The 27,366-nt window shown below is 41.8% G+C and overlaps 1 protein-coding gene, 1 long non-coding RNA gene and 1 other non-coding gene across 3 annotated transcripts in view; all 3 read right to left on the bottom strand.

Moving 5' to 3' along the window:
• Positions 1 to 1,370: 1,370 nt before the first annotated feature.
• On the bottom strand, positions 1,371 to 1,430 carry MIR21 (microRNA mir-21). Its single transcript, NR_162469.1, has one exon. It is a non-coding gene; the product is annotated as a microRNA mir-21 (primary transcript).
• Positions 1,431 to 2,095: 665 nt separating this feature from the next.
• VMP1 (vacuole membrane protein 1) overlaps positions 2,096 to 27,366 on the bottom strand; it is a 136,931-nt gene continuing 111,660 nt past the window's right edge. The window contains exons 10-12 of the mRNA XM_002719255.5: positions 24,197 to 24,258; positions 3,890 to 3,992; positions 2,096 to 2,918 (exon numbers count right to left, since the gene is read on the bottom strand). Coding sequence (XP_002719301.1) covers positions 2,775 to 2,918; positions 3,890 to 3,992; positions 24,197 to 24,258 — 309 coding nt within the window. The 3' untranslated portion in view covers positions 2,096 to 2,774. The remainder of the gene's footprint in view (positions 2,919 to 3,889; positions 3,993 to 24,196; positions 24,259 to 27,366) is intronic.
• On the bottom strand, positions 9,828 to 19,422 carry LOC138846150 (uncharacterized). Its single transcript, XR_011383551.1, has 2 exons — positions 12,212 to 19,422; positions 9,828 to 11,836 (listed from the first exon to the last, which is right to left on the bottom strand). It is a non-coding gene; the product is annotated as an uncharacterized lncRNA (long non-coding RNA).

The raw sequence follows: 27,366 nt of genomic DNA, 5'->3' as shown, positions 1-27,366 counted from the left end.
GTCTAAACACAGTTCACATCAGGGTACAGGAGGGTGGCTGGTTATTTCATTCAGCCGAATGCATTATCTGTACTCACTGAGAGGCAGGCAGCTGAATGGGAAAACAGAGAGGCCTAGTGCTGTCCAGAGCGCACTGGGGACAAAGGCTGAGCTTGTGTGGGAGCACTCACTGCGGGATACACTTTGGTAGCTATACTTCCATGAGTCTATTTAAGAAACTGTATTTCAGCCTTCCCTTTTTGTGGATTATTAACACAATGAGACCAGGTGGCCTTCATACAAATGAAGGCAAACATCTCCCTTTTTATGCAATTTATACAGAATATATACAACTATGGGAAAACCGGAGACTGCACTCATCCCCTTGTTACATTCTCTAGTGAGAGGGGCTGCTTCTCAGTGTTTATGTGCGTATACTGTGATGTACTTATGCAACTGGCTGACAGTCACTGTAGGTGTGTAAGTGATCAAGGTTTACATACAGTGGGTCCCTAATGACAGGAATTCCCAAGTCCTCTTGTTATTTACAGTAACACCAAACTATTCACTTGCAAATTTTCTGCTCTCTGGAAACAGCTAGGTATACCTTTGGAATCATGTAGTTGTGTCTACTTTGGGAGATTCAAGAGAGCAACAGACAAGACAAATCACAGGAAGAGAAGGGTATCACACTGCTGCGGGATCTGAGCAAGCCAAGCCTGAACATTTACTGGAGGGAAGGAGGAGAGCTCATCCTCATTTCTTTTCAAAGAAATTCACTTGAAAGACAGTATATAAATCAAATGTATTCATCACAAAGTCTGTGAGCCCATAACAAAGTTGTTTCTTTTGCTAATATACTGTTCTAAAACAAATTTATTAACAAACCCTAAAGATTTAGTACAATTCTCGTTTGCTTTCCTCTTTCCTTTTTTTAGACAAACACCAAATAAGATGCAGGTGAAGGAGATGAAACGCAACTGGAAGCTGACATAGGAACTTACACCAACCCCAAAGAATCTAAAAAATGATCTTGGTTAATGTGAATCTATTTAAAATAGAGCAAATGGGTACTACTCAAGTATGGAAAAGTAACAGTCATACTGCTAGAAAGTCCCTGGAGAAAAAAAACAAACATTGTTAGGGAAGTTAATAACCTTTTGAAAAACCAACAAGGCAGGTCACTTGTCCTTTATTTGGTTGTGCTCATGGAGACTATCCAAATTTTCCATATAATCTTCTCTTGATACTGCTACAATACCATGGCATAAAGAACTCAAACTGCCATTAGACATAAGGACCAGAGGTTTTGTTCGTAAACCATGAAGCTGGGTAATGTTTGAATGAGAACATTGGATATGGATGGTCAGATGAAAGATACCAAAATGTCAGACAGCCCATCGACTGCTGTTGCCATGAGATTCAACAGTCAACATCAGTCTGATAAGCTATCCGACAAAGTGGTACAGCCATGGAGATGTCACGACGGTAGCAAAACAAGCAGACATTCAGGCAGGATTTGGTAAAATAAATCAAGCATTTGTGGCCTGTTGAGATTTAACACCAATTCTATCCTATTTTGACACAATGTCAATATCAATTTTCCTAAAAGAAAGAGGTGAAACTGTTTATTTTCCTCCCAAAGCAAACTGAATAAATTCGATTAGAAACATCCCAAAGGGGAAAAAGAGCCCCATGTAAAACACTTAAGAGAAAAGTAAATTGGGTCATGTAAAAGAGTGAATTTCTGTTAAACCAGAGTACATGCTAGCTAAAATTAACATGAGTGACAAAGTGCCACCCCACTGATAAATAAATTAAAAAAAAAAAAAAAGGATTTTCTCTCTCCCAGGTCCTTTGCTATCACCCCTCCTCTCCTATTTTCACAAACCAAGCAATCCCCAGGCTAAGCCAGCCCCAAAGGTGCCATTTATCAAAGGGAGCTGCCCAGTTCCAGTAAGACAAAGAGGCCTTGGTGGTGGCTCTTTCAAGCAAACAAATGAAGGCTTAAGAAATGCTGGTTGTAGGTGGATTTGGTAAGCTGCCACACACTTGGGTATTAGCTAAAAAAAAAAAAAAAAAAATTAAAATGCTCTCAAGAAAACGGACACAATTCTGGAATGATCAAAGATGTCTTTATAAAGTGTTTTCATGACTTCATTCTAAATATACAGAATAAAAAATGGTGTCAGTTCATTCTTGAGACACCAACCAGATTTTCCTTATACTGTCTCAAAATTTAAAGATCAGTTTCCCCAGAGGGTGTGCAATGCATCATAAAATGGCCCTATTTTGAGGGTGGGAGAGGAAGGGTTGGGCAGGATGGCATATTAAATTGTACCATGATAGACATGCAAGACTGTTATCCAATCTAGACAATTTATATACATTTTGATGACTTAGAAAAACAAAGCAATCATTTGTGACAAGCCTAAAAAGCTTGACATATTTAACAGACTTAGGAACTTTTTTGTATGTGGTGGGAATTCTCTAATTGTCCCACATGGGCCTTTTGAAGGTAAGGAACAGCAGGCCAGTTTCTGTTAAGTTAGTGGCTGAACATCACATTCCACCCGGATAAAACACAACATGGACTGAACTGAGGGTGGATATCTTACCTTAACAAACAAAGGACAAGTATGCCAGTGCAAAATATGGGCTAAACTGCTTTCAGGAATTAAGTTTTTAAACTGATACAGGTTGGAAAAGGGAATTTTCCTTCCTGGCTTGGATCCTTCCCACTTTAAGGCAGAACCCATCCATTCTGATTTCTGCAGTTAAGAACCTTTCTCTGCTTATTTAGTTTTCTCCTCTGAGTTCAACCGTTGCTGAATTCGTTTGGCATAACTTTGTGCCATGGAATTAATGATAGACAGGATGAAGTAACACACCATCACAACGACCAACTTCTCAAACATCCAGGACAACCAGTTTTCTCCCTGTAGGAAGAAATGCACAACAACCCAAAGAGAAAGGCTTCGTTAGTTGAACAGTAAAAAGAGAATGACCCATAGTGTTTTAAGAAAAAGAATGAGAACTGGAGGCTACCCTGAAATCTACATGTTACGCTCAGTCTCTCAAGACTCCCCTTTGTTGGATGCAAAGGCAGTGTTGATTCATATAGTTCGGAATGACTGGGCAAATGTTGAGTTCATCTCTCATCTTTTCACTGTGACCTAAGAATTAAATCTCTGATTAAACTCGTTTCTGAAGCAGTCAGGCACTCTCCAATTATTGTCAAGAGAGCTAGACATTTTCCATCTCCCAGTTCCCATCCCGGGAACTGTCTTTAAAATATAAATGCTTTTATTTTCTAAAGTCACATTTGGACAACGGAGGGCAGCAAAGGACCACACGAAGCATGTGTCCTCGAGGCCATTAAAGAAAAGCTTCCCACTTCAGGTTACTGCTTACTCATCCTGTTCTAGTCACTTCCCCTTGCCAGAGGGCTGTTTACAGAGAAGGCAGGCTCAGTTTAAGTTTTAAAGTTCAGCAATGTTAAGAGTCTTAGTGTATAAAGAAAGTATCATTTTCCCACAGCTGAAAAGAAAAATAGTGAAAATACCAAAGTGGGACATTCAAGCTATCGCACTAAGCCTAATATTTCTGTTATGAGGAAAATTAAAATGGTTTTAATCTACTCAGGAGAGCCTACTAATAAATCATTTAAGATCAAGGCAGCAACTCCTTCACTCTACGTTGCAGAGCCATTACTTTTCATTAGCCCTACCCTTGTTGCTGGGAGAAGATGTACAAAACAGAAAAGTTATACTACAGGTTTCAGACAAAGACAAATTTCCTAGGAGAGACCACACAGAGCCTCAACCTCTGTTAGGAAACTGGCGAACGAACCCCAATCTATACACCGAAATTGGAGTGCGCGAGCTGCCTGAGGGGAGAGGAGGCTCACCTGTGCTGTGCCCAGTTCACTTCTGTGGTGAAGCTTCTGCCGCTGCGCCTCCAGGTAGTCCTGGAATGGCTTCTGCAGAGACGGACCTATGCCGGGGACAGCACTGGAAGCAGGGCACGGCAGCCCACGGCAGAAGATAACATTTGGGAAGAAAAGTAGAAAAACGTTAAAGAAAATCTACTTACCGTCTGGTTTCAAAAATAACAAAATAGGTAGGAAGAAGAATAAAATAACAATCAGAGAGCTGTCGAGATCCTGGGAACTCTTGTTAGTGGACATAAATTCTTCCTTCTAACAGCCCCTTCCAGGAGAAAAATCTCTCCCACCAACAAGTCTGGGATAAACTCAGAGCTGCAAACCAGGAGCTACTTCTAACAAGAGTGAGGCCGGCGCAGCTGACGCTGCACACTGGGGTGGCACAAAGAAGAAAATGAATGACTTCTGAGAAGTCCCACATTTATCACCACCAGTTCCTGTAAGAACTGGTTTGAACCGATTAATAAGGAAATGACTTATGCTTGTGTCATCCCTAGTTAAAAAAGAAACTGCCCGCCCTCTCCCTGACTTGTCCCATCTTCTCAGAGGGGGCGGTTCTTTCTCAATCTAAGTCCTTATTAGGACAATCCGTGCGTCATCCTTATCCAAAAAGAATGCATTAGCGAATTTGGGAGGCACCTCCCCCTAGTCAGAAGTCAGTGATTAACAAAGGAACAAAGAAGGAACTCTGAACCTTGAATCATTTCATGGTTTATGGCAGATGATTTGCACAGAATCTCCAGTACATTACTAAACAGCTTGTTCTGAGCTGATTGGGACAGTGATCTTTGATAAGTTTGTGTATTGAGAGCTCCCTCTCACCCAGAATGCCTGGAGGGAGGGCTGTTAAACCGGTTTGGCCACTGCAGCTCCCAGGCTCCCGTTTTAGACTGCAGGGGTTTTTACAATAGTAACTTAGGGCAACTTAGAAAATCAAACACCTCTATTTTCTGTACCCTTTATTTTCTCTTCTGTCACACTTCAGATGAAAGGCAAACAAACCCAATCTCTTTTCCTAGAGCTTGCAAAAGGTACTCCATTATGAATTTGTAGCAGTGCTTAATGCTCTTCCTGCTGAGTGTACAAAGTAACTTCACCTCTTCTCTCCATTTATTCAGTTGCTGCTTTTTGTAATAAATTAGAGACCAGCAGAAGGGAGGTTTTTTTTTTTTTCTATTACATTTATCAGAAACCAATACAGCCCTAAATCCTGGCTAATACTTTTCTTTGATCCTATGAATTTACCAACCAGTAAACACTGAATGGAGTAATAGATGCAATGGGGGACTGGCGGTGGGGGGAAACTGGAAGAACTGGTCCGTGCCCACCAGGAACTTAGAAGAAGATCATTATGGGGATTTAACACATGCACATAGGAACTGAGTTATGAGTAAGATAAATTAACAATTCAATCCTAAATCATTTGGTACAGAAGATATAAGCTGAAAGTACTGGAGGAAAAGAGATCAGTGTAGGGTGAAGTGAACTGAAGGATGTGCAAAAAGGCCCAAGCAGACCAACACCTGCACTGAGCAGACCAGAAGACCTAAGACAGTCATCAGACAGAAGCGGTGAAGTCTCAGCCCGCGGGCTCCGGCTCTCACGCACAGACTTGCCGGGGGCCTTTCATGAGTAAGGTCGACCAGAAGTGCTGTGTCTGAGCTGTGTTGCTCTTTAGCAGCAATGATTCTAACTACAAAGGGGCAACAGGACAAATTTTTTCTTTAGAGGAGAAAAAAAGTACTTCAAGTAATATTTCCATATATACTACAGGTAGGAATGCAAATAGCTCACCCATTCACACTAGAAATATGTGATATGAAGATAAAAAACAATTCCAGTAAAATACACACACTGAATGACTGGTTTTAAAATAGCAGATTTATAAGAACTTTCATTTTCATAAATTGCTTCATTGACCTTAATAACAACACGCTAAAGGATAGCTACAGTTAAACTATCATTTTAGAGAAAATTAAGGACCAAAACCTAAATGTTAGAAAGATTCTGATTTTTTATTGCTGTTGAGAGGAAAGAAGAAGGGACTGGCAATCATTATAGATTTACTTTATTTTTTAAGATTTATTTATTTATTTGAAAGTCAGAGTTACAGAGAGAGAGGAGAAGGAGAGAGAGAGAGAAAGAGAAAGAGGGGGGGGATCTCCCATCCGATGGTTCACTCCCCAATTGGCCCCAACTGCTGGAGCTGTGCCAACCCAAAGCCAGGAGCCAGGAGCTTCTTCCGAGTCTCCCATGCGGGTGCAGGGGCCCAAGGACTTGGGCCATCCTCTACTGCTTTCCCAGGCCATAGCAGAGAGCTGAATCAGAAGTGGAGCAGCCAAGTCTTGAACCTGCGCTCATATGGGATGCCGGCGCTTCAGGCCAGGGTGTTAGCCTGCTGCACCACAGTGCCAGCACCCTAGATTTACTTTAAATATAATGATTTGCCATTATAAATTGATTCAGAGATATACTTCAGCTGATTAAGTACACATCATTATACATTTGTATGAAATGCAACTTTCAAAGAAGTATCAGGCTAACGATGAGATTAAGTTACCAAGGTGTTGTGGGTCACATGTCTTGGGGGGTTTCTGTTGGTGGGGGATGTCTCTATGTAGATTCCCATTAAAGACCAGGAAAACATTTGAAAATAGAGATGCTAAAAGTCGTTACAGCACTCTATTTACAAAAAGTACCATGGTCAAATACCACATGATCCTAGAAGTTAACACACTTGAAATGTATATATTATGCATTAGAGAAATACTTATTTGTCAGATCCTCTTAATCTTTTACTATATATTCATCGCAATTTTACTTCTATTTTCATTTTTCTGCCTCTACCAAAAAGGGCTTAGGCTACTGATGCTTCAGCTCACACAAAGCAATTTCCACTAGAGGTTTCTTAATGACCACTAAAGTTATTTTAGTGACAGGCAAAAAAAAAAAAAAAAAAACCTGGGAGTACAGCTGTCATTCCTAACATGGATTTAAGGCAAAAAATACCAGCTCACAACCTCATCTCTCATGTAATTTTCAAGTAGCAGACCGGAAGCAAGAGTCCATTCTGATATTCTAAATTAACAAAAGGTAGGAACCTGGGAGGAGAGATTACTTGCATCACAGTTCAATGGCTTTCTTTCTTTTTTTTTTTTTTTTTGACAGGCAGAGTGGACAGTGAGAGAGAGAGACAGAGAGAAAGGTCTTCCTTTTGCCGTTGGTTCACCCTCCAATGGCCGCTGTGGCCGGCAACCGCGCTGATCTGAAGGTAGGAGCTGGGTGCTTCTCCTGGTCTCCCATGGGGTGCAGGACCCAAGCACTTGGCCATCCTCCACTGCACTCCCTGGCCACAGCAGAGAGCTGGCCTGGAAGAGGGGCAACCGGGACAGAATTCGGCGCCCTGACCGGGACTAGAACCCGGTGTGCCGGCGCCGGGAGGATCAGCCTATTGAGCTGCGGGGCCGGCCCGTTCAATGGCTTTTAATAGCTGGCTTAGGAAACAGCCTCAGTGCCATCCTGGGGAAGCTATCACATTCACAGCTACTCTGAGCACCTGGTTAAGAACACTCATCTCAGTCCTCACTGAGTGGGTGAAGTCTTCCACCTGCTATTAGGCTCTGAGGAAGTTAAAAGAACTATAGTTTTGGGGCCAGTGGTGTGGCGTAACAGGTAAGGTCGCCACCTGCAGTGCTGGCATACCATATGGATGCCAGTTCAAGTCCTGGCTGCTCCAATTCTGATCCAGCTCTCTGCTATGGCCTGGGAAAGCAGAAGATGGCCCAAGTCCTTGGGCTCCTGCATCCATACAGGAGACCCAGAAGAAGCTCCTGGCTTTGGATCAACACAGTTCTGGCCGTTGTGGCCAATTAGGAAGTGAACCAGCAGATGGATGACCTCTCTCTCCACATCTCTTTCTCTCTCTCTTTCAAATAAATAAATAAATATTAATAAAAAAAATAAGAGTGTGACCTCAATCAGTACAAAAAAAAAAAAAAAGACTACAGTTTTGTGATACAGAGCATAAAGGAGGTAAATAAACACAGAGAGGGCCATTTTTTTTCAGTAAAACTCTTGGGCTAAAAAGATAAACCAAGCTTATAAATAGTCACTTGCTCTAAGTAAGAATGCCTTTTTTAAAAAAAGAGAGAGAGCGAGAGAAAGAAAGGAGAAAAGAGAAAAGTTGACCTCATCTGTTTTTCCTTGCTGTGTGGACCTTCACTGTGGTGGGCAGAAAAACCTCTGTGGGTGGTGGTATCTTCATATTTTTAGTCTGGCACAAATAGCAGATTAATATCAAAAATTAAATGTCCAACAAATTATTCTAATGGCAATAATTGCACTTCTGCTACTAATTTAACAAGGAGTGGGAAGGACTCCTCAGATATGCAAATAAAAGATTAAAAGAAAAAAAAAACCCACAAAACTCCAAACCTACTCAGGACTCAAAACTGGTTTTATGGGAAAACTTCTTTCGTGGGAAAACTTTTTTCCTATCTACATACCCATATTATCTGTTACTCTGCTTTTGGACACGACTTACCTGACAAGAAATCTGTACTTAGATTTTCAACTTTTTTTTTAAACTAGTAGCCTTTTTTTTTTCTTTTTCTTTTTTTTAATTTATTTGACAGGTAGAGTTATACACAGTGAGAGAGAGACAGAGAGAAAGGTCTTCCTTTCTGTTGGTTCATTCCCCAAATGGTCGCTACGGCCTGCGCTGCGCGGATCTAAAGCCAGGAGCCAGGTCCTTCTTCCTGGTCTCCCATGTGGGTGCAGGGCCCAAGCACTTGGGCCATAGGTGAGAGCTGGACTGGAAGAGGAGCAACCCAGACTAGAACCTGGCGCCTATATGGGATGCCGGTGCCGCAGGCGGAGGATTAACCAAGTGAGTCATGGCGCCGGGCCCCTAGATCAACTCTTTCCATATTTCCTCATTATAAAGGCCTACATTATTCCCTCTACCGACAAACACCAGAAATCTTCCCGAGGAAGCATCACAATTGGCAGAGGTTGTATCTAGTGGGTGGAGTGATTCCTCTTGGTTTTCACAATGCTTAAATTTTCATTTGTTGGTTAATGGGAAGCACACACCCTATAAGGAACACTCCTAAAATTCATCTGTCATTATTATTTCTGTTTCTCTCTTTTTTAAAGTAGACCATAGAATAAATCATTTTCTTAAAAAAAAAAAATCGCCTTTTTTTTTTTTTTTTTTTTTGACAGGCAGACTAGATAGTGAGAGAGAGACAGAGAGAAAGGTCTTCCTTTGCCGTTGGTTCACCCTCCAATGGCCGCCGCGGCCAGCGCGCTGTGGCCGGCACACCGCGCTGATCCGAAGGCAGGAGCCAGGTGCTTTTCCTGGTCTCCCATGGGGTGCAGGGCCCAAGCACTTGGGCCATCCTCCACTGCACTCCCTGGCCATAGCAGAGAGCTGGCCTGGAAGAGGGGCAACCGGGAAAGAATCCGGCGCCCCGACGGGGACTAGAACCCGGTGTGCTGGCGCCACTAGGTGGAGGATTAGCCTATTGAGCCACGGTGCCGGCCTTTGTTCAATTTTTTAAGGAGCCATTAGCTTCTTCTGCTCTCCCACATGGGTGCAGGGGCCCAAGGACTTTGGCCATCCTCTACTGCTTTCCCAGGCCATAGCAGAGAGCTGGATGGGAAGTGGAGCTGCCAGAACTCGAAGTGGAGCTGCTGGCACTGCAGAGAACAGCTTTACCCATTATGCCACAGCACCAGCCCCTGGGCCATCTTCTACTGCTTTCCCAGGCTACAGCAGAGAGCTGGATTAGAAATGGAGCAGCTGGGACTCCAACTGGTGCCCATAGGGGATGCTGGCACCGCAGATGGCTGCTTTACTCCCTGAGCCACAGCACTGGCGCCTACTCCTGTTTTTTAAGGGACTCCTTTCAAACTGTGTGACTCTTAAACATGCTGGTACCCCAGACATCGAAAACATGCTATTTGCTCCACTTTGAATCTCTTTTCCATCACAGAAACAATCATCAGACTAGGACTTGGTAGTAGAAGATCTGAGAGACCAGGCTCAGCCCTGGCTGTTGTGGCTATTGGGGAGGACGGAATCTCTCTGTCTCCCCTTCCTTCTCTGTAGCTCCAGAGGCCTTTCAAATTAATAAACCTTTTTTTTTTTTTTTAAGAAGAAGATCTGAAATTTTCTTTAAATTGTTCCCCTCTTTAAATTGTCTCCCGTTCCCTCTCTGTAGCTCTAGAGGCCTTTCAAATAAATAAGCCCCCCTTTTTTTTTTTAAGAAGAAGATCTGAAATTTTCTTTAAATTGTTCATGATTCTATTTGGATTTTTTCAGCCAGGTGTTTCTTCTATTAACTATGGTTCTTCATGAAACTGGGGCTCTGTGTTTAGTAACACAGAAATGAATTAACTTAAAAAAGAGTGACTTGTTTAGTCCCATTTACAGAGGGCACACTTAAAGGTTAAGCAGTTGAAATGCCTAAGCCAAAGAATACTAAATGGGTATTTATAAATTTATAAAGATTTTATTTAATACGAGCCCTGGTCCTTTCTCAACCACTTTTTTAAGGCGCCAAGCATTATCGTCGTGGACACCTAAGTTATATTTACTTTCCTGAAAAAGCATACTTTGGAATAAGGAGGTTATAGGGCAGTAATCCTTTGTTATAAAAAACTCCGGGCACACTGGTTTTTACCTCTGTTTTACTGTTTGGGCAGTACCTTGAGACTGGGTTATTTAAAATCCCTCTGATGACTAAGCAGTAAGTCTATATAATCTCAAGGTATGACTAGTCGGAAACTTGAAAGTTACAGATGGGAAAAATGATTTTAGAAGATCTGGGACAGGGATATTATTAAAAGAAAGGAAAAAGCAAAGACTGGAACCCACTGATGCTATAATCTGGAAAGAGTAACAGAAATCTGCAGAGAACTAATTTTTGAAAGCACCTCAAGTGGCTGTGAAGCACACAGCAGAGTACCCCAATGGCCTGCAGACATTTCTGATATGCGTGTATGTTACTCTTGCACATTGTAAACATACAGACACAAATATAAGAGGATAAAATGAACATAAAATAAGAACATTTTAAAATCCTTACTTTAAATGTTTAATAACTATTGCTTTCATTAGCTGATATTCCAAGGCATATTCCATACTTGTCCTTTATTAAGACTGATAATTTCCACTAATAATTTCCAAACCTACTGGCTGACCCCTTGAAGATTAGTTTAGGTTACTTTTACATCCCAATGTGGCTGCTGAAGAACTTGTATACCAGGAACGGGTGAAGTGTTAGTGCCCAAACTTTTTTTGTCCTTTCTTATAAATGCATTATTATAATTACTTTCTTCCTATTGTTTCTTTTTTTAAAAAAAGGTATTTTCTTTCTTTTTATTTTATTTATTTGACAGATAAGAGTTAGACAGTGAGAGAGAAAGAGACAGAGAGAAGGGTCTTCCTTCCGTTGGTTCACCCCCCAAATGGCTCCTACGGCTGGAGCTATGCTGATTCGAAGCCACGAGCCAGGTACTTCTTCCTGGTCTCCAATGCGGGTGCAGGCGCCCAATCACTTGGGCCATCCTCCACTGCCTTCCCGGGCTACAGCAGAGAGCTGGACTAGAAGAGGAGCAACCAGGACTAGAACCCGGCGCCCATATGGGATGCCGGTGCCGCAGGCGGAAGATTAACCAAGTGAGCCATGGCGCTGGCCCCTCCTATTGTTTCTTTATAGGAACCTTTCCAAGACATATGTCTCTTTTTGTGAGGGTTAGTTTAGGAATTACAAGCTATAAATCTGATTAACAGAGCACAGGAAAAAACCCACAATAAATTGTTATATGCTAAAAGTGAACAAATAATCAAGATCCCAGGATAAATCTCTTTTTGTATTGTGGTACTCCCTTTCTGCCCCTAGCCTATTTCTTTTTTTTTTTTTTTTTTTTTTTTTTGTTGTTGTTGTTGTTGACAGGCAGAGTGGACAGTGAGAGAGAGACAGAGAGAGAAAGGTCTTCCTTTGCCGTTGGTTCACCCTCCAATGGCCGCCGCGGCCGGCGCACCGCGCTGATCCGATGGCAGGAGCCAGGAGCCAGGTGCTTTTCCTGGTCTCCCATGGGGTGCAGGGCCCAAGCACCTGGGCCATCCTCCACTGCACTCCCTGGCCACAGCAGAGGGCTGGCCTGGAAGAGGGGCAACCGGGACAGAATCCGGCGCCCCGACCGGGACTAGAACCCGGTGTGCCGGCGCCGCAAGGTGGAGGATTAGCCTAGTGAGCCGCGGCGCCGGCCCCTAGCCTATTTCTGTACCATCCATCTATGCCATGGATCTTCTGACATGTGGACTGAGGGAGGACCCCTTAGATCAATGGGTAGCTACACACTCATGGTATACATAGCCATCCACATTCTTTATACAAGTGCTACCACAATAATATTTTATACATATAACGTATATCAATACACCAAAAAGAAAAGATGGAAATAAATATCACTTCTAATTATGTTCCAAATGATTATCAGGGACTTTAGAATTTTCTTAATTAAATGAAGATCACTCAGTATAAACCAATAAATCAAATGTATCCTCTGACTCCAGAGAACTCTTCCATTAAGTGACATTTGGCCTGGGAACCTTATTTAGGGTTCCACCTGAAGCCAGCAGACTCTGCTGATGAAGACACTGAGCTTTATATTTAAGGCATTAGCAGGATGTACTTTCAGGGAAGAAATAAAATCTCTCCCTACTGTCCTCCCAGTACATGCTGATGTGTCTTTTGTACAAGAGGCTATGGCTGTTTGGTGGAAGTGTGGCACTGAGGTGGACCAGCAGTTCCCTTTCTTGGTAATAGTCTAGTAAAACAATTCTGTTTTCAGAAATGCGCACACTTCAAGCAAACAGTGTAAAGCTAAATCCCCCACCTCCTGCGAGATCTAAACCAGCTTAACGGTTAGTATGTTAATGAGTTGTCATTTCCTGTCTGATAAAGATTCTCACAGTATTTAACCACCGGTTTCCCTGGGGACCAACCAGTACTAGAGCTCTATTCATAGTGACTCAGAATGGACCTCAGACTCCAGCCCTGATTCAACAATGATAGATTACCCTGCCCATGAAACTGTCTTGGCTCCTTCTATGGAGGCCTGCTCAGAAGGGGGTGGTAGAGGTTATCACGCAATCTTTCTGAAGAGGCCAAAGGCCATCACATGAATTCTCATTAACATTTATACCCTTCTCAGACTCAAAGGTTATAGAACAAAGAGTAATAAGAAAAATATACCAATTGTTATCTAATAAATTTGGGAATAGATAAATGAATTGGTGCTAACTGTAAATCAACTTATGTTTAATCTAGTAAAAGTGTTCTATAATAATCCTGTATGACTAGTTTGCTATCTTTAGCATTTAGTTGAATATACAGTATGAATCTGTGAAGCAGACGTTGTAAGAAAAAAATTATTAATTGATGTATTCTACTTGGTTTTGGAACTGAAATGTGGTAGTCTACCCAAATCAAGTTCCTGTATGTCCTGGGATTTTGGAAGAGCACTGCAAAATAAAATAAGTTCATGAAAATTATGTACTAAACTAAAAAATCTAGGACTTTCTCATACATATAAGTTTGGATCTGTGGTCTCTGGCACCTTCTGAAATTTGTGGTGATTCAACCTCAGGATCTGGGATTAAAACTTATTGAATTTCATTTGCATCTGGGCCTTTTTCAAATGATTAAAAGCTCTTTTGTACTCGATTTAGTCCATTGTGCTTTGAGTGGAATTACATAAACACATGACACCATCCGTTTCTTCATGACTGTGTAGAAGGAAGACCACTGCTTTATCCTGAAACTTCAGGTATATGATTGCTACTGCCTCATAGCACATTTATATCACAAAACAATTTGCAATTGCCTTTTCTTTTGTACATTTGGAATTGTTTACCCCAAGAATCAGAATGGAAGTAAGACCTCCGTATAATTACAGTTATTCTTTAAAATACCCAGGCATTAAAGAGAAGTGCTAAAGAACAAAATCTTGTTTCAGAACACAGACTTGAGCAGCAGGAGGCAAGTAGGCATTTATGTTCATGAATGAGGCCAGAGTTAAGGGAGTGGTCTACAGGAATCAAGTAAAACTGACTGGCTGTCAAAACAAAGCCCTGTTAAAAATCAACTAATCTCAGGTATAGAAAATGACACACGGGGGAAGCTTTCTATAGTGACAGATCTGCAGCTGGTGTTTGAAGATTCACTAGGTTCTAAGAATGAAAAATCAAGTCAAAAATAAAGAATAGCGCACAAAAATTCATCTTTAAGGTGAGATGGCACTGAAGCTCATTGGCCTTGAAATCACTGAAAGTGCATTCAGGATAAAACTGACAGTACTGATTGGAATGCAGTCTCACTGAAGATCAATCTAGTTATTCCGAAGGTTAGTTAAGGAGAAAATCACTAAACACAAGTAGATACCTAAGGAAAAAAAGCTCAGGACTCCTGATCTCAAGAAAGTTAACCTAGGGCTGGCACTGTGACACAGCTGGTAAAGCTACTGCCTGTGATGCCGGCATCCCATATGGGTGTCAGTTCAAGTCCTGGCTGCTCCACTTCTGATTCAGCTCCCTGCTATTGGGCCTGGGAAAGCAGCGGAGGATGGCCCAAGTCCTTGGGCCCCTGCACCCATGTGGGAGACTCAGATGAAGCTCCTGAGTCCTGGCTCTGGCTAGGTCCAGCCTTTGCCACTGTGGCCAGTTGGAGAGTGAGCCAGTAGAGGGAAGGTCTCTCTGTTCTCTCTCTGTCTCTCCCTCTCTGTAACTCTTTCAAATAATAAAATTTTTGAAAAAGAAAAAAAAAAAAAAAGAAACAATCTACAAAGATGCTGGCAGTCTTTAAATTTACAGTACAGGAACCAGTAGGTTTCATACAATAGTAACTACATTAAGTAGCTGCAGCTATGAACAGGCACCTGCACACATGAACTAGGAAGGTAGATGGTAAGAACTGCTGCTGACTCCCTACCAATGCACACAGCAGCAGTTTGAAACCGGCACTGCCATCATGCTTCCTGAGCTTCCAGCCAAAGGCCTCGCTGCCATCTGCAGTGCTTCTTCCCACAGTGTCCTCCTTCTCCACCTCCAAACGTCTTGGACTCGTCACTCTACTTTTCAAGTAAGAGCTGGTCAAAGAGGATAATCAATCCACCCAGCATGTTTTTTTTTTCTTTCTTAAGATTGTATTTATTATTTATTTGAGAGGTAGAGTTACAGACAGTGGGAGGGAGAGACAGAAAAGTCTTCTATCAGCTGGTTCACTCCCCAAATGGCCACAACTGCCGGAGCTGGGCCAATCTGAAGACAGGAGACTTCTTCCAGGTCTCCCACGTGGGTGCAGAAGCCCAAGTACTTGGACAATCTTCTACTGCTTTCTCAGGCCATAGCAGAGAGCTGGATCAGAAGAGGAGCAGCCAAGACTAGAACCAGTGCTTATACGGAATACTGGCGCCACAGGAGGAGGATTAACCTACTGTGCCACAGTGCAGGCCTTTCCACCTAGCAGTTCAATCTTCACTCATCTCTTGCCCCTCATAAAGTATGAATCTAACTTCTTTGTGCCTTGGTTTCCTCATCTACATGACAGTAGTATCACACAGATTATGGGGAGGATGTTTGGCACAGTGCTTAGGGATCCATTTGGGATGCACACGTCCAATACTGGAGTGCCTAGCTTCAAGCCCTGGCTCTGCTCCTAATTTCAGCTTCCCTTTAATGCACACCCTGGGAGGCAGTAGGTAATGGTTCAAGCACTTGGATCCCTGTCACCCATGTAGGGGATCTGGAGTAATGACCCAGCCGCAGTTATTACGGGCATTTGGAGAATGAGCCTGTGGATGGAAGAACTCTGTTGCTTTCAGCCTTTCTATTTTTTAAAGGATTTATTTATTTGAAAAGCAGAGCTACAGAGAGAGAGACAGACAGACAGACAGACACCTTCCATCCATTGGTTCACTCCACAAATAGTCACAACAGCTGGGACTGAACCAAGCTGAAGCCAGGAGCCAGGAGCCTCCTCTGGGTTTCCCATATAGGTACAGGGGCCCAAGCACTTGGGCCATCCTCTGCTGCTTTCCCAGGTACATCAGCAGGGAGCTGGATCAGAAGCAGAGCAGCCAGGACTCCAACCAACACTCATATGGGATGCTGGCATTGCATGCAGCAGCTTAACCTGATGTACCACAGTGTTAGTCCCACCTGCCATTCAAATAAATAAAAAGTTTACTGTGTGTATGTGTACATATATCTATATATCTCCCTATAGAAAGCATCTGATACAGTGTGCTCAATAAATGTTAATTTTCATTCTACATTCTTTTTAATGTGTATTTTCTTTTAATACTTATTTATTTAACTTACTTGGAAGGCAAAGAGACAGAGATAGATACAAAAAGATTTGTTACCAATAGGGTTATTTCTTCAATACCTGTAACAGCCAGCAGTGGACCAGGCCATAGCTAGGAGCCAGGAATTCAGTCTGGGTCTCCCAAGTGGGTGGCATGGACTCAACTATTTGAAATATCATCTGCTGCCTCCAAGGGTGTGCACTGACAGGAAGCTGTAATTGGGAACAGAGCCAGGACCTGAACCCGGGCATCCCATATTGGGGGGAGGGAGGCAAGCAGCATCTTAATCACTATACCAAATGCTTGACCCTTCGTTCATCTCATATTTTCTATCTCTAGCTTTACTGGAGTCTTTCTCTGAGTCTAAAATACACAGTAGTTGCTCCAATTAATGAATGAATGAATTCATCTAGTCAACAAATATTTACAGAACAACTAAATATGGTAATAATGACCTTTGCCTGGTTTTTCCTTATCCCGTAATTCCTTCTAATCCAATATAATTGGGTTTTAGTTTTCACTGTTCTACTCAAACTACCATGGACATGAAGTGGAAGATTTCCTAAACTGCAGAAGGTTATGTCAAAATCCAAATGGACAATGAAGTCTCAGCAGCTGGGGTCTTAACCCTAAGTATCCTTTTTCAGATAATACAAAGGTTTGTGTTCTACACTTCCATAGCTTTTGCCAACAATTTTACAATGCCCAGTGTCAAAAAGAAATCAAAAACATGAGCCACTTTATATTTTTTAAAATAAATGGACAGATTTTCTCTCTGTAGAAGAAAAAGTCCAGGCCCAAATAGACTGTTCTGACCACTTTCCATAGAGTGTGGAATAAGAAACAACATTCAGATTCAAGCACTTAATTACTCACTGGTTAAAATGATCTCTCTTGCCACAGGCAAGCCTGATGCTGAGGTCAAACATCAAGTTAACTCAGAAATAGGAGACAGCAAAGAAGAGCATGGAACATTCTGTATCTGGTAAAAAGTCCCTGTTCCAGCCAACCCCATCCCCCAGCTCTCAAGTTCATGATTGAGTTATGGAAACTTTTCTTGTGTGGTAAAACTGGGGACTTTGTCTTCCAATAAGACCCTGGCAACCCGACAATGAGCCAATGTTCTGCATATGGTTTGCTGCGAGTCATATGCTTAATGTTATTTTCTGGAAATTCTCATCCTCCATTTGGTGGGAATACCGGAACATGTCATTCTAATTATGATTTTTACAGTTATATCTGGTTATGCTCTTTAACAAATATGTACAAGCCTCGCTCACTGAAGAAAGTACAAGATAAAATTAACTTTAAATCATCATCATCATCATCATCATCAAAAAGAACACACACATGTAATAGTGCCTTTTGAGCTCTAAAGTCCCCTGGATCTTTGTTTTCATTCCCTGATTTTAACTGAAGATATCAAGGAGTAAAAAATTTCATTATATGCTTAATTTTTTAAAGAAACTTTTCTTTAACTACCTGCTAAAGATACCATAAATCTAAAGGCTATTATCTGTATGGCTATTCTCTCAGAATATATAACTGATTCATTACATCTGTTCAGATTTACAGACATAGCTATGACCAATGCTTTTATTTAGGAATAGATAGTAAGAACACTTTCTTTTAAACCTACTACAGCAGCAACTACTTTCCAGAACTGTCCAAGAAAAAATTATTATTTCTGATTATTATTATATTATTATTATTTCTGATTGCAGGACTGGACCTATTTGCATTTTAATTTTGGGGGTAGGGCTTATATTCTCTCTGGGACCTTAGGATTGTCATACAATGACAAATTGTACTAAAAATACCACAGGCCAAAGGCACACTTAGGGTATCATATTTAGCTGGGCCACTCCATAGTTAGATTGAGAACAGAAGCCTTTTGGGTAGTCATCAGCATAGCACTTAAACATCTATGAAAGGACTCAACCCAACCACCAGAGATGTAATTGTCAACAGGAACAAGCTTCATGCTACCCGGGGGAGGCGAGCAGCGTGGCCTGGCAGGCCTCAGGCATACCTGTGGTATGAGTTTGATCAAATTTGGTCTTATACAAAACTAAGAGTTAGGGTACCTTGTACCTTGATAAATGTCTCTTCTTAGTTACATTTCCCTCCTGTGATTTGTCCCTTTCTTAGGCTCTTACCTACACCCTCACCTATCTGACATCAAGAAGTTCTTTTCAAAACAGCAGAAACATTTAAATAATCCAAATGTCTATCAATGGGACAATGGAAGAATAGTTACCCAATGGAACAAACTACCGCAGTGAAAATAAATAACCTGGGGCCTGGTGCTATGGGGCAGCAGGTTAAACCACTGCCTGCCATGCCGGCATCGCATTTGGGTGTAGGTTCCAGTCTCAGCTGCTCTACTTCTGATCCAATACCCTGCTAAATCTTCTGGGAAAAAGCAAAGGAAGATGACCCAAGTACTTGGGCCACTACACCCATAAGGGAGATCCGATGAAGATTCCGGTTCCTGGCTACAGCCTGACTCAGCCATGGCCATGTGGCCATCTGGGCAGTGAACCAGTGGGTAGAAGATTGATCTGTCTCTCCTTCTCTCTTTCCTTTAAAAAAAAAGATTTATTTAATTTATTTGAAAGGCAGAGTTACACAGAGGCAGAGGCTTAGAGAAAGAGAGAGAGAAAGAGAAAAAGGGGAAATAGAGCAGCCGAGACTCAAATTGGAGCCCATACGGGATGCTGGCACTGCAGATGGTGGCTTTACCCGCTAGGCCACAGTGCCAGCCACAGTAAAATAAATTTTAAAAAACAAGGGAGAGGGGCCGGCGCCATGGCTCACTTGGTTAATCCTCTGCTTGCGGCGCCAGCATCCCATATGGGCGCCGGGTTCTAGTCCTGGTTGCTCCTCTTCCAGTCCAGCTCTCTGCTGTGGCCCGGGAGTGCAGTGGAGGATGGCCCAAGTGCTTGGGCCCTGGACCCGTATGGGAGACCAGGAAGAAGCACCTGGCTCCTGGCTTCAGATCAGTGTAGCTCCTGCCACAGTGGCCATTTGGGGGATGAAACAACAGAGGGAGGTCTTTTCTCTCTGTCTCTCTCACTGTTTAACTCTGTCAAATAAATTAAAAAAAAAAAAAAGGGGGGGGGGTGGGAGAGCTGGCGCAGTGGCCTAGCAGGTGAAGCCTGGTGCCGGCATCTCTGGATGTTGGTTTGGGTCCCAGCTACTCCACTTCCGATCCAGCTCTCTGCTATCGCCTAGGAAAGCAGCTGAGGATGGTCCAAGTCCTTGGACCCCTGCAACCACGTGGGAGACCCGGAGGAAGCTCTGGACTCCTGGCTTCAGGTAGGCCCAGCTCCTGCCATTGTGGCCATTTTGGGAGTAAACCAGAGGATGGAAGCTCTCTCTCTCTCTCTCTGCCTCTGCCTCTCTGTAATTCTGCCTTTCAAATAACTAAATCTTAAAAAAAAAAAAAAAAAAAAAAACCCTTCAGCAACACACAATGATACAAGTAATTTAACAAGTGAAAAATTTCCAGATTATATACAGTATGGTACCACTATCACGAGGCTAAAAAATAAAAAAATATATAAGTAAGTTATTTATAACTCCTCTGAGCCAATTTTCTTCTCAGTAAAAGGGGACACTCATCACAAAGGGTTACAATTGGAAATAAATAGTAATAACAAATATACCTATAGGTCATATCCACTATGTTCAAAAAATAGTTTTCTCTTTTTTTTTTCAAAAACTAGTTTTCTCAAGAATTTTTTGTGTAATTTTTGATAAAAGACTTGCCCTAGCTAAAGGTAGGGCACTGATTAAAGAATGAAGTGAGTGGGTACTATTTAAAGGAAATATGGGGTTTCCCACAATCTTCCCTAAGAGCATACAAAACAGTTGCCTACAAGTCTGCCTTTTCATTCATAGCAGAAATCTGCTGAGTGAGACTTTGAGAAAACAGGCAGTATCAAGCTTGAGAGAGAAGGTTTTAAAAAAATCCACATCTTTGAAATGTTAACTCATTAACATGAGTTTGTATCAACTAAACTGGAAAATATTTGGTTACGGGACATTTCACATTATAACCTAAGTTAGAAAGGTTACCAGTGATCGCCCGAACTGGAGAATAAATGCTACTCAAAGAAATGTGTTTGAAAGAACAGCAAGTAGAAGCAGATGCAGAGAGAAGGTAAATAACTGGCTGCAGCAGAGCTCACACATGAATCCAGGTTTGCCTGTGCTCTTCTTGCCACACCACTCACTCTCTGCATTTACTCCTAGGATTCATCGCTCATTCTTCCTTGCCTTAATATCTTATCATTTTATTTATTTATTTAAAGACATATCCATTTGTTTAAAAGACAGAGTTATATGTAGAGAAAAGGAGAGAGAGAGATCTTCCATCCACTGGTTCACTCTCCAAATGGCCACAACAGCCAAATGTGGGAGTCAGAAAGCAGAAGCTAGGAGCTTCTTTCAGGTCTCCCATGTGGGTGCCGGGGCCCAAGCACTTGGGTCATCTTCTGCTGCTTTCCCAGGTATGCCAGCAGGGAGCTGGATCAGAAGTGGAGCAGCCAGGACCTGACCCAGTGCCCACATGAGTCTGGCTCTACTCACCATACCACCTTATCATTTTATTTTAAATTGGACCTGCTGCTGCTGCTGTTTTTCTAGCTTGTGTGTTGATTTTTTTTCTGCTTCTGCTGTGGCAGTTCATCACTCTCTTATTTTGGGTATATAACTTTAAATATCCTTCAAAAGACTGCATTCCAAACTTTACAACTTCAGTTTGATGACTGCCTATACCAATTAGAGTTTTAACCATGTGAAGGGTAGAACTAACAATGAAAAGGGAATGTCTCCACAATACTTCAAGGCACTACTTTTGGCTCAATTCAACAACAGGTCTAGTGAATCCATCAAATGGCTCTCTTATCTGAAATAGACTGGTTCTGTGTTTATTATGACATGAGCACAGAAATTTAGGTCTACTGAAAACGTATTTTCTTGTTTAACTTGACCTTCTTAGTCTAGGCTTTATGATTCTACTAATTTTCATCTGAACATTTATATTTAGGAGCATGTTCAATTGGAGAATCAGATTAATATATAAAGTTATTATTTACAAAGATTAGAAAGATATCCTCTGGCATCTGATGACAAAGCATTACTATGACTTGCTAAGTTGCATTATTTATTTTGTTTAGCATATTATCTAGAAAAGACACTGAGGTAACCCCTGTACACAGTGCTATACACAGTGTACAGTGCTGGGGAAAGATGAGGCCATCAGTATAATTCAATATGCCTCCTGAAAATTATTTTTTAAATGTGAAAATGTGACACTAACTATTTAATTCAACAAAAACTTGAGTCCAATGGTTGGCATTTTGGCATATTAGGTTAAGCCTCTGCTTGTAATGCTAACATCCTGTGTCAGGCTACTGATTAGAATCTCAGCTACCCTACTTTACTCCCAGTCCAGCCTCCAGCTGTTGTGTCTGGGAAAGCAGCAGAAAATGGCCCAAGTCCTTGGGTCCTTACACGCACATGGGAGACCTGGATGAGGCTCCTGGCTCCTGACTTCTACCTGGTCCAGCTCCGGCCTTTTTGGTCATTTGGGGATTAGAAAGTGTTCCCTGACTTAAATCAGATAACCCCTTTCTCAGGGACCTCTCTTCATAGCTGTACGTACTACATGCACTTACAGGTGTATTTTTAGGTGAGTATATGATTATTGTCTTTCTGCTACTAGTCTGGATCTGTAACATATAAAGGACTTTATAAGGATTCAGACAGCAAAAGAACTGGAGCAATTAAATGTCCATGTACAAATTATAATTCATACTTATTGAAATGGTTCATTCATTCAATGGTCCACTCAACAATACCCTGCTAACTCACTAGGAGAGGGAGAAACCACCCCCCTAACTATGCCCTATCTCAGCAGGAAGCAGCCAGGGAGACTGTCAGTGTGTCTATTCCCTGTTTCTCTCTCCCCAGCCTCTTGTCTTTGTAACACCAGAAGTTTTTTTTCCTTTCTTCCTACATAGGTATTAAAATGCTGGATCTGTGAGAACACTGGGCCTGAATCCCAGGCCTGATGAAACCACAACAATAGATAATGGAAAGGCTAGTACAATGCTTATTGCTCTGGGAGACCTTTCACCTGGTGGTGACATTCCAAACTGCTAAAACAAAGCACTGTAAACTTCACCAAGGAGCCTTACTGCACGGCTCCCACCCCACCTCATCAAGAGGTCCATGTGGCACTCTGCACCTCCCCCAACAAGCAGCAGGCAGAGTCCCTTCTCATGCTGCTTGTGGGGCGAGGTGCAGAGCACCACATGGTTTCAAACTCCCTGCCTTCTGTCTAGGCAGGCTCAACCCCCCTTTCTCTTTACTGCCCCCTCCAAATTCTGTCCTCCCTAAAATAAAGTCTTCTCTACTTTAATTAGCTGCCTCTTCTCCTTCTTTGAACTCTGGAATCATAAAACCTAACATCTATAATCAAAAGTTTAAGAATTAAAAAAAAAAAAAAAACAAACAAAAAAAAACAAAACAAGGATTGGCTCCACTAAGTATATTCTCAAGAATATATTGTTTTCTTGGGGGCCAGCGCTGTGGTGTAGTGGGTTGAGGCCCTGGCCTACAGTGCCGGCATCCCATATGGGCACCAATTCGAGACCCAGCTGCTCCACTTATGATCCAGCTCTGTGCTATGGCCTGGAGAGCAGTGGAAGATGGCTTAAGTCCTTGGGCCCCTGCACCTGCATGGGACTCCTGGAAGAAGTCCTGACTCCTTGCTTTGGATCAGCACAGCTCCGGCCATTGTGACTAACTGGGGAGTGAACCATTGGATGGAAGACTTCTCTCTCTCTGCCTCTCCTCTCTCTCTGTGTAACTCTTTCAAATAAATAAATAAATAATCTTTAAATATATATATAGCTTTCTTAATTACTACACTGAAAATGAACCAGAGAATATTATTAAAAATCCCTTTAAAAAAGATTTATTTATTTTATTTGAAAGGCAGAGTTACAGAGAGGCAGAGGCAGAGAGAGAGGTCTTCCATCTGCTATTTCACTCCCCAAATGGCTGTAATGACTGGGGCTGGGCCTATCTGAAGCTGGGAGCTTCTTCCAGGTTTTCCACGTGGGTGCAGAGGCCCAAGGACTTAGGCCATCTTCTGCTGCTTTCTCTGGCCCATTAGCAGGGAGGAGGATTGGAAGTGGAGCAGCCACAACTTTTTATGGGATGCCAATGTGCAGTTGGCGGCTTAACCCTTTATGCCACAACACTGGTCCCTGTCTAACTTTTTCAAATAAATACATAAATCTTAAAAAAAAAAAAAAAAAAAAAAAAAAAAAAAAAAAAAAAAACTAAACACAAAAATAAAACCACTGGGTAATTTTAGCATTTTTATGGCCTAATTTTTACCTAATGAAGTAAGAGGTTCATTACCTGACATATTTTTGTTAATAGAATAACATCTTATCATGCCTTATTTAATGAAATTCTAAAATTTTATGTAAGATTTATATTTAATTAAATGTAACTGTGTCTAGCATCTTACTGTACTGACATACTAAAGTTTCATCAAACTGTAATGAAACACATGTCTTTTATATAAAGAGGATTTCTAATTTCTGTGGGAGAGCTATGAATGCAAACCCCCAAGCTTCTTTTAAATCAGGAACTATCTGGCTTGATACATATCTGGCTTACAATTAAGCATGGATAATGTGTCCTTGCTATAGGACAAGAAAGCAAGCATCAATTTATTAACAGGGCCAAATACTTTTGCTTCTTAAAAAGTAGTTATCTCAAAAATTCTGTCCTGACTCAATCTTCTACACATTTGTCCCAAACAGTGAAGATATTAAAATTAGTTCTTAAAGAATTACTCACCCAATGAAAGCCACCATCTGTTCCACTATGTGCTTGCTGAATGTTACTATAACAAAAATTTTCTGTAAGAAAAAGACCAGTTTAAACAAAGATTTAGTCATCAAAGACCCTAGTAAAATTTCACAATTCTGACAATAGTCTCAAAAAGGTAAAGTTCTGCCCCAAATTGCAATTTTTCAATTTTTTCTAAAATAAAAAACAAAATTTAATTAAAATGTTGTCTAGTTTGTATTTTAAAGATTCTGTTCTTAAACACAGTTTTAGTCTAACTAGGATATATGACCACCCCTGAGGGAAAATACGAATCATGAAACCCAAGACTGGGAGAGAATAGTGGACATTCACATGTTCTGGGTATCTAGGACTTGTGCATACCACTGCAGTCTTGAGTTCCCTGAGCTTCACCACTGAAATCAAAGCTGACAACACAGATCTGAGCTAAATCTAATCCAGAGAAAAAGAAGGAAGGAAGGAAGGAAGGAAGGAAGGAAGGAAGGAAGGAAGGAAGGAAGGAAGGAAGGAAGGAAGGAAGGAAGGAAAACAGGGAAGGAGGGAGGGAGGGAGGAAACAACAACAACAAAAATCTGTACATCTTTCAGGGAAAGTTTTTAGAAAAGCACCATAAAAATTCTGTTCCCAGACTTGGAATGAGCTCAGCCTATCAGGCTTATGGCTGAACTGATAAGATCCAGGACATATTCAGTTAGGTGGTAATGAGGCACTCTCTCCATTAATTAGAGATATTAATACTGCAGCAAATGTTAACATAAAGGAAAACACAAAGTTCTGTTACCGGTTTTCAGGAGCAGAGAGGTAAGGATACTTCTTCAAAGCCTAAAGAGGTGTACTAATTTTTCTAAAAATTGTAAATGTTTTTAGTTTATAAAATAAATAAACAAAAGTTATACAGGTTCAAAGAAAGGAAAGTTTAAGCTTAGATGAAAAAAAAAAGATTTATTCAAAAGGCAAATTTACACAGAAATAAGGAATAAGGAGCGACAGATTTTCCATTGGCTGGTTCACTCCCCAAATGTTGGCAACGGCCAGGGCTGGACCAGGCTGAAGCCAGGAACCTGGAACTTCTTCAAGGACTCCCACATGGGTACAGGGGCCCAAGCCATCTTCCACTGCTTTCCCAGGCACATTAGCAGGGAGGTGGATTAAAAATGGAGCAGCCAGGCCTCAAACTGGTTACCATATGGTATGCTGGCACTGCAGACAGTGGCTTAACCTGCTACACCACAGCCCAGGCCCTAAGGTTAGCAAAGGGCAGATAATTATCTAATTAAATATGAATAATTCTAGATTCTCTCCACAGTCCTAGTAACAAACTTTTCAGTGCTGTCACTGTTTTAGCAAAGGATGGATAATTATCTGATTAAATATGAATAATTCTGGATTCTCTCTCCATAGTCCTAGTAAACTTTTCAGTGCTATCACTGTTTGTTAAATACTTAACTTTAGCCAATATAACAATAGGGGAGGAGGAAAATACTACAAATAACAAGTCTTTTAATCTACTCATGATGAATCTCAAGAAAGTGGGTAGTTAGGCTAAAACATACTATTTCAAGTAGAAGACTAATGCTGTAATGTGTACAGTGTATGAATATTATGAAGCTAACAAGACAACTATTATAGATATTTTCGAGAGGAAAATATTAATATATGAGATTCCATACTAAAAGCCAGTTACTTGAAGTTACAATTTTATTAATCATCTGAACTAATGTTTTTGCCTCTCAGCCTTTCACCACCATGATATTTCCTTACTATAATTTCTTAATATTAAAAATAAGCCAATACCCAGATAGTTGCGCAATATCACTAAACAAAACAAGGGGCCGGCCCTGTGGCGCAGTGGGTTGATCCTCTGCCTGCAGCGCCGGCATCCCAGATGGGCGCCAGTTCTAGTCCCAGCTGTCCCTCTTCTGGTCCAGCTCTCTGCTGTGGCCTGGGAAAGCAGTGGAGGATGGCCCGGGTCCTTGAGACCCTGCACCCCACACGGGAGACTGGGAGGAGGCACCTGGCTCCTGGCTTTGGATTAGCGCAGCTTCAGCCATTGCGGCCATCTGGAGTGTGAACCAACGGAAGGAAGACCTCTCTCTCTGTCTCTCCCTCTCACTGTCCGTAGCTCTACTTCTCAAATAAATAAATAAATAAAATCTTAAAAAAAAAATAAGGAAAGGGCCAGCGCCGCAGCTCACTAGGCTAATCCTCCGCCTTGCGGCGCCGGCACACCGGGTTCTAGTCCCGGTCGGGGCACCGGATTCTGTCCTGGTTGCCCCTCTTCCAGGCCAGCTCTCTGCTATGGCCAGGGAGTGCAGTGGAGGATGGCCCAAGTGCTTGGGCCCTGCACCCCATGGGAGACCAGGAAAAGCACCTGGCTCCTGGCTCCTGCCATCGGATCAGCGCGGTGCGCCGGCTGCAGCGCATTGGCCGCAGCAGCCATTGGAGGGTGAACCAACGGCAAAGGAAGACCTTTCTTCCTGTCTCTCTCACTGTCCACTCTGCCTGTCAATAAAATAAAATAAAATAAAATAAAATAAAAGAAAATAAAATAAAATAAAGAAGCTGGATCAGAAGTGGGGTAGCTGGGACTCAAACAGGCACTCCAGTTTGCTGTTGCACCACAGTGCCCTCCCCCACCAAAAAAAATAAAAAAAATAAGGTTTTCTTTTTATATGAAGCAGCTTGAAAATTCACTGTTAGGGAAGACATAAAATGTGTCACACATTTAAGAACATATGTTTCAGAGTCTTTTAGGCTGGAGGTCTGAGTGAGGATACTACCAAATAAACAAAAGGCATAATTCACCAAATAGCCCTATCAAGCACTGGCACAGAGAAAACAAGGGGAAATGCATAGCACAAAAAAGAAAGAAAGGTGTAGGAATTACTGGTGCCATTCGGACCAAAGAAGCCATCTGTGAAAGGAGGCGCCAGCTAAGAAGGAATCTTAGATTCGGTGATCAAATGTTTACTAAGTGCCTTACTAAGTACTACATGCTATTCTAAATGTTAGAGCACTTCAGTGAACCAAGAGACACTTTTCCTCTCCTGCAGCTTATAAAATTCCCATGTATGTTGGTGTGCTGATGGTGGGGAAGGTAGGGAAACAATAAAAACCCAGGATCCATAGGTCATACGGTAAATGAAGTGACATGAATG

The sequence above is a fragment of the Oryctolagus cuniculus genome, chromosome 17, assembly GCF_964237555.1.
Source record: "Oryctolagus cuniculus chromosome 17, mOryCun1.1, whole genome shotgun sequence".
Lineage (NCBI taxonomy): Eukaryota > Metazoa > Chordata > Mammalia > Lagomorpha > Leporidae > Oryctolagus > Oryctolagus cuniculus.
This window is presented reverse-complemented; position numbering and strand designations above follow the sequence as displayed.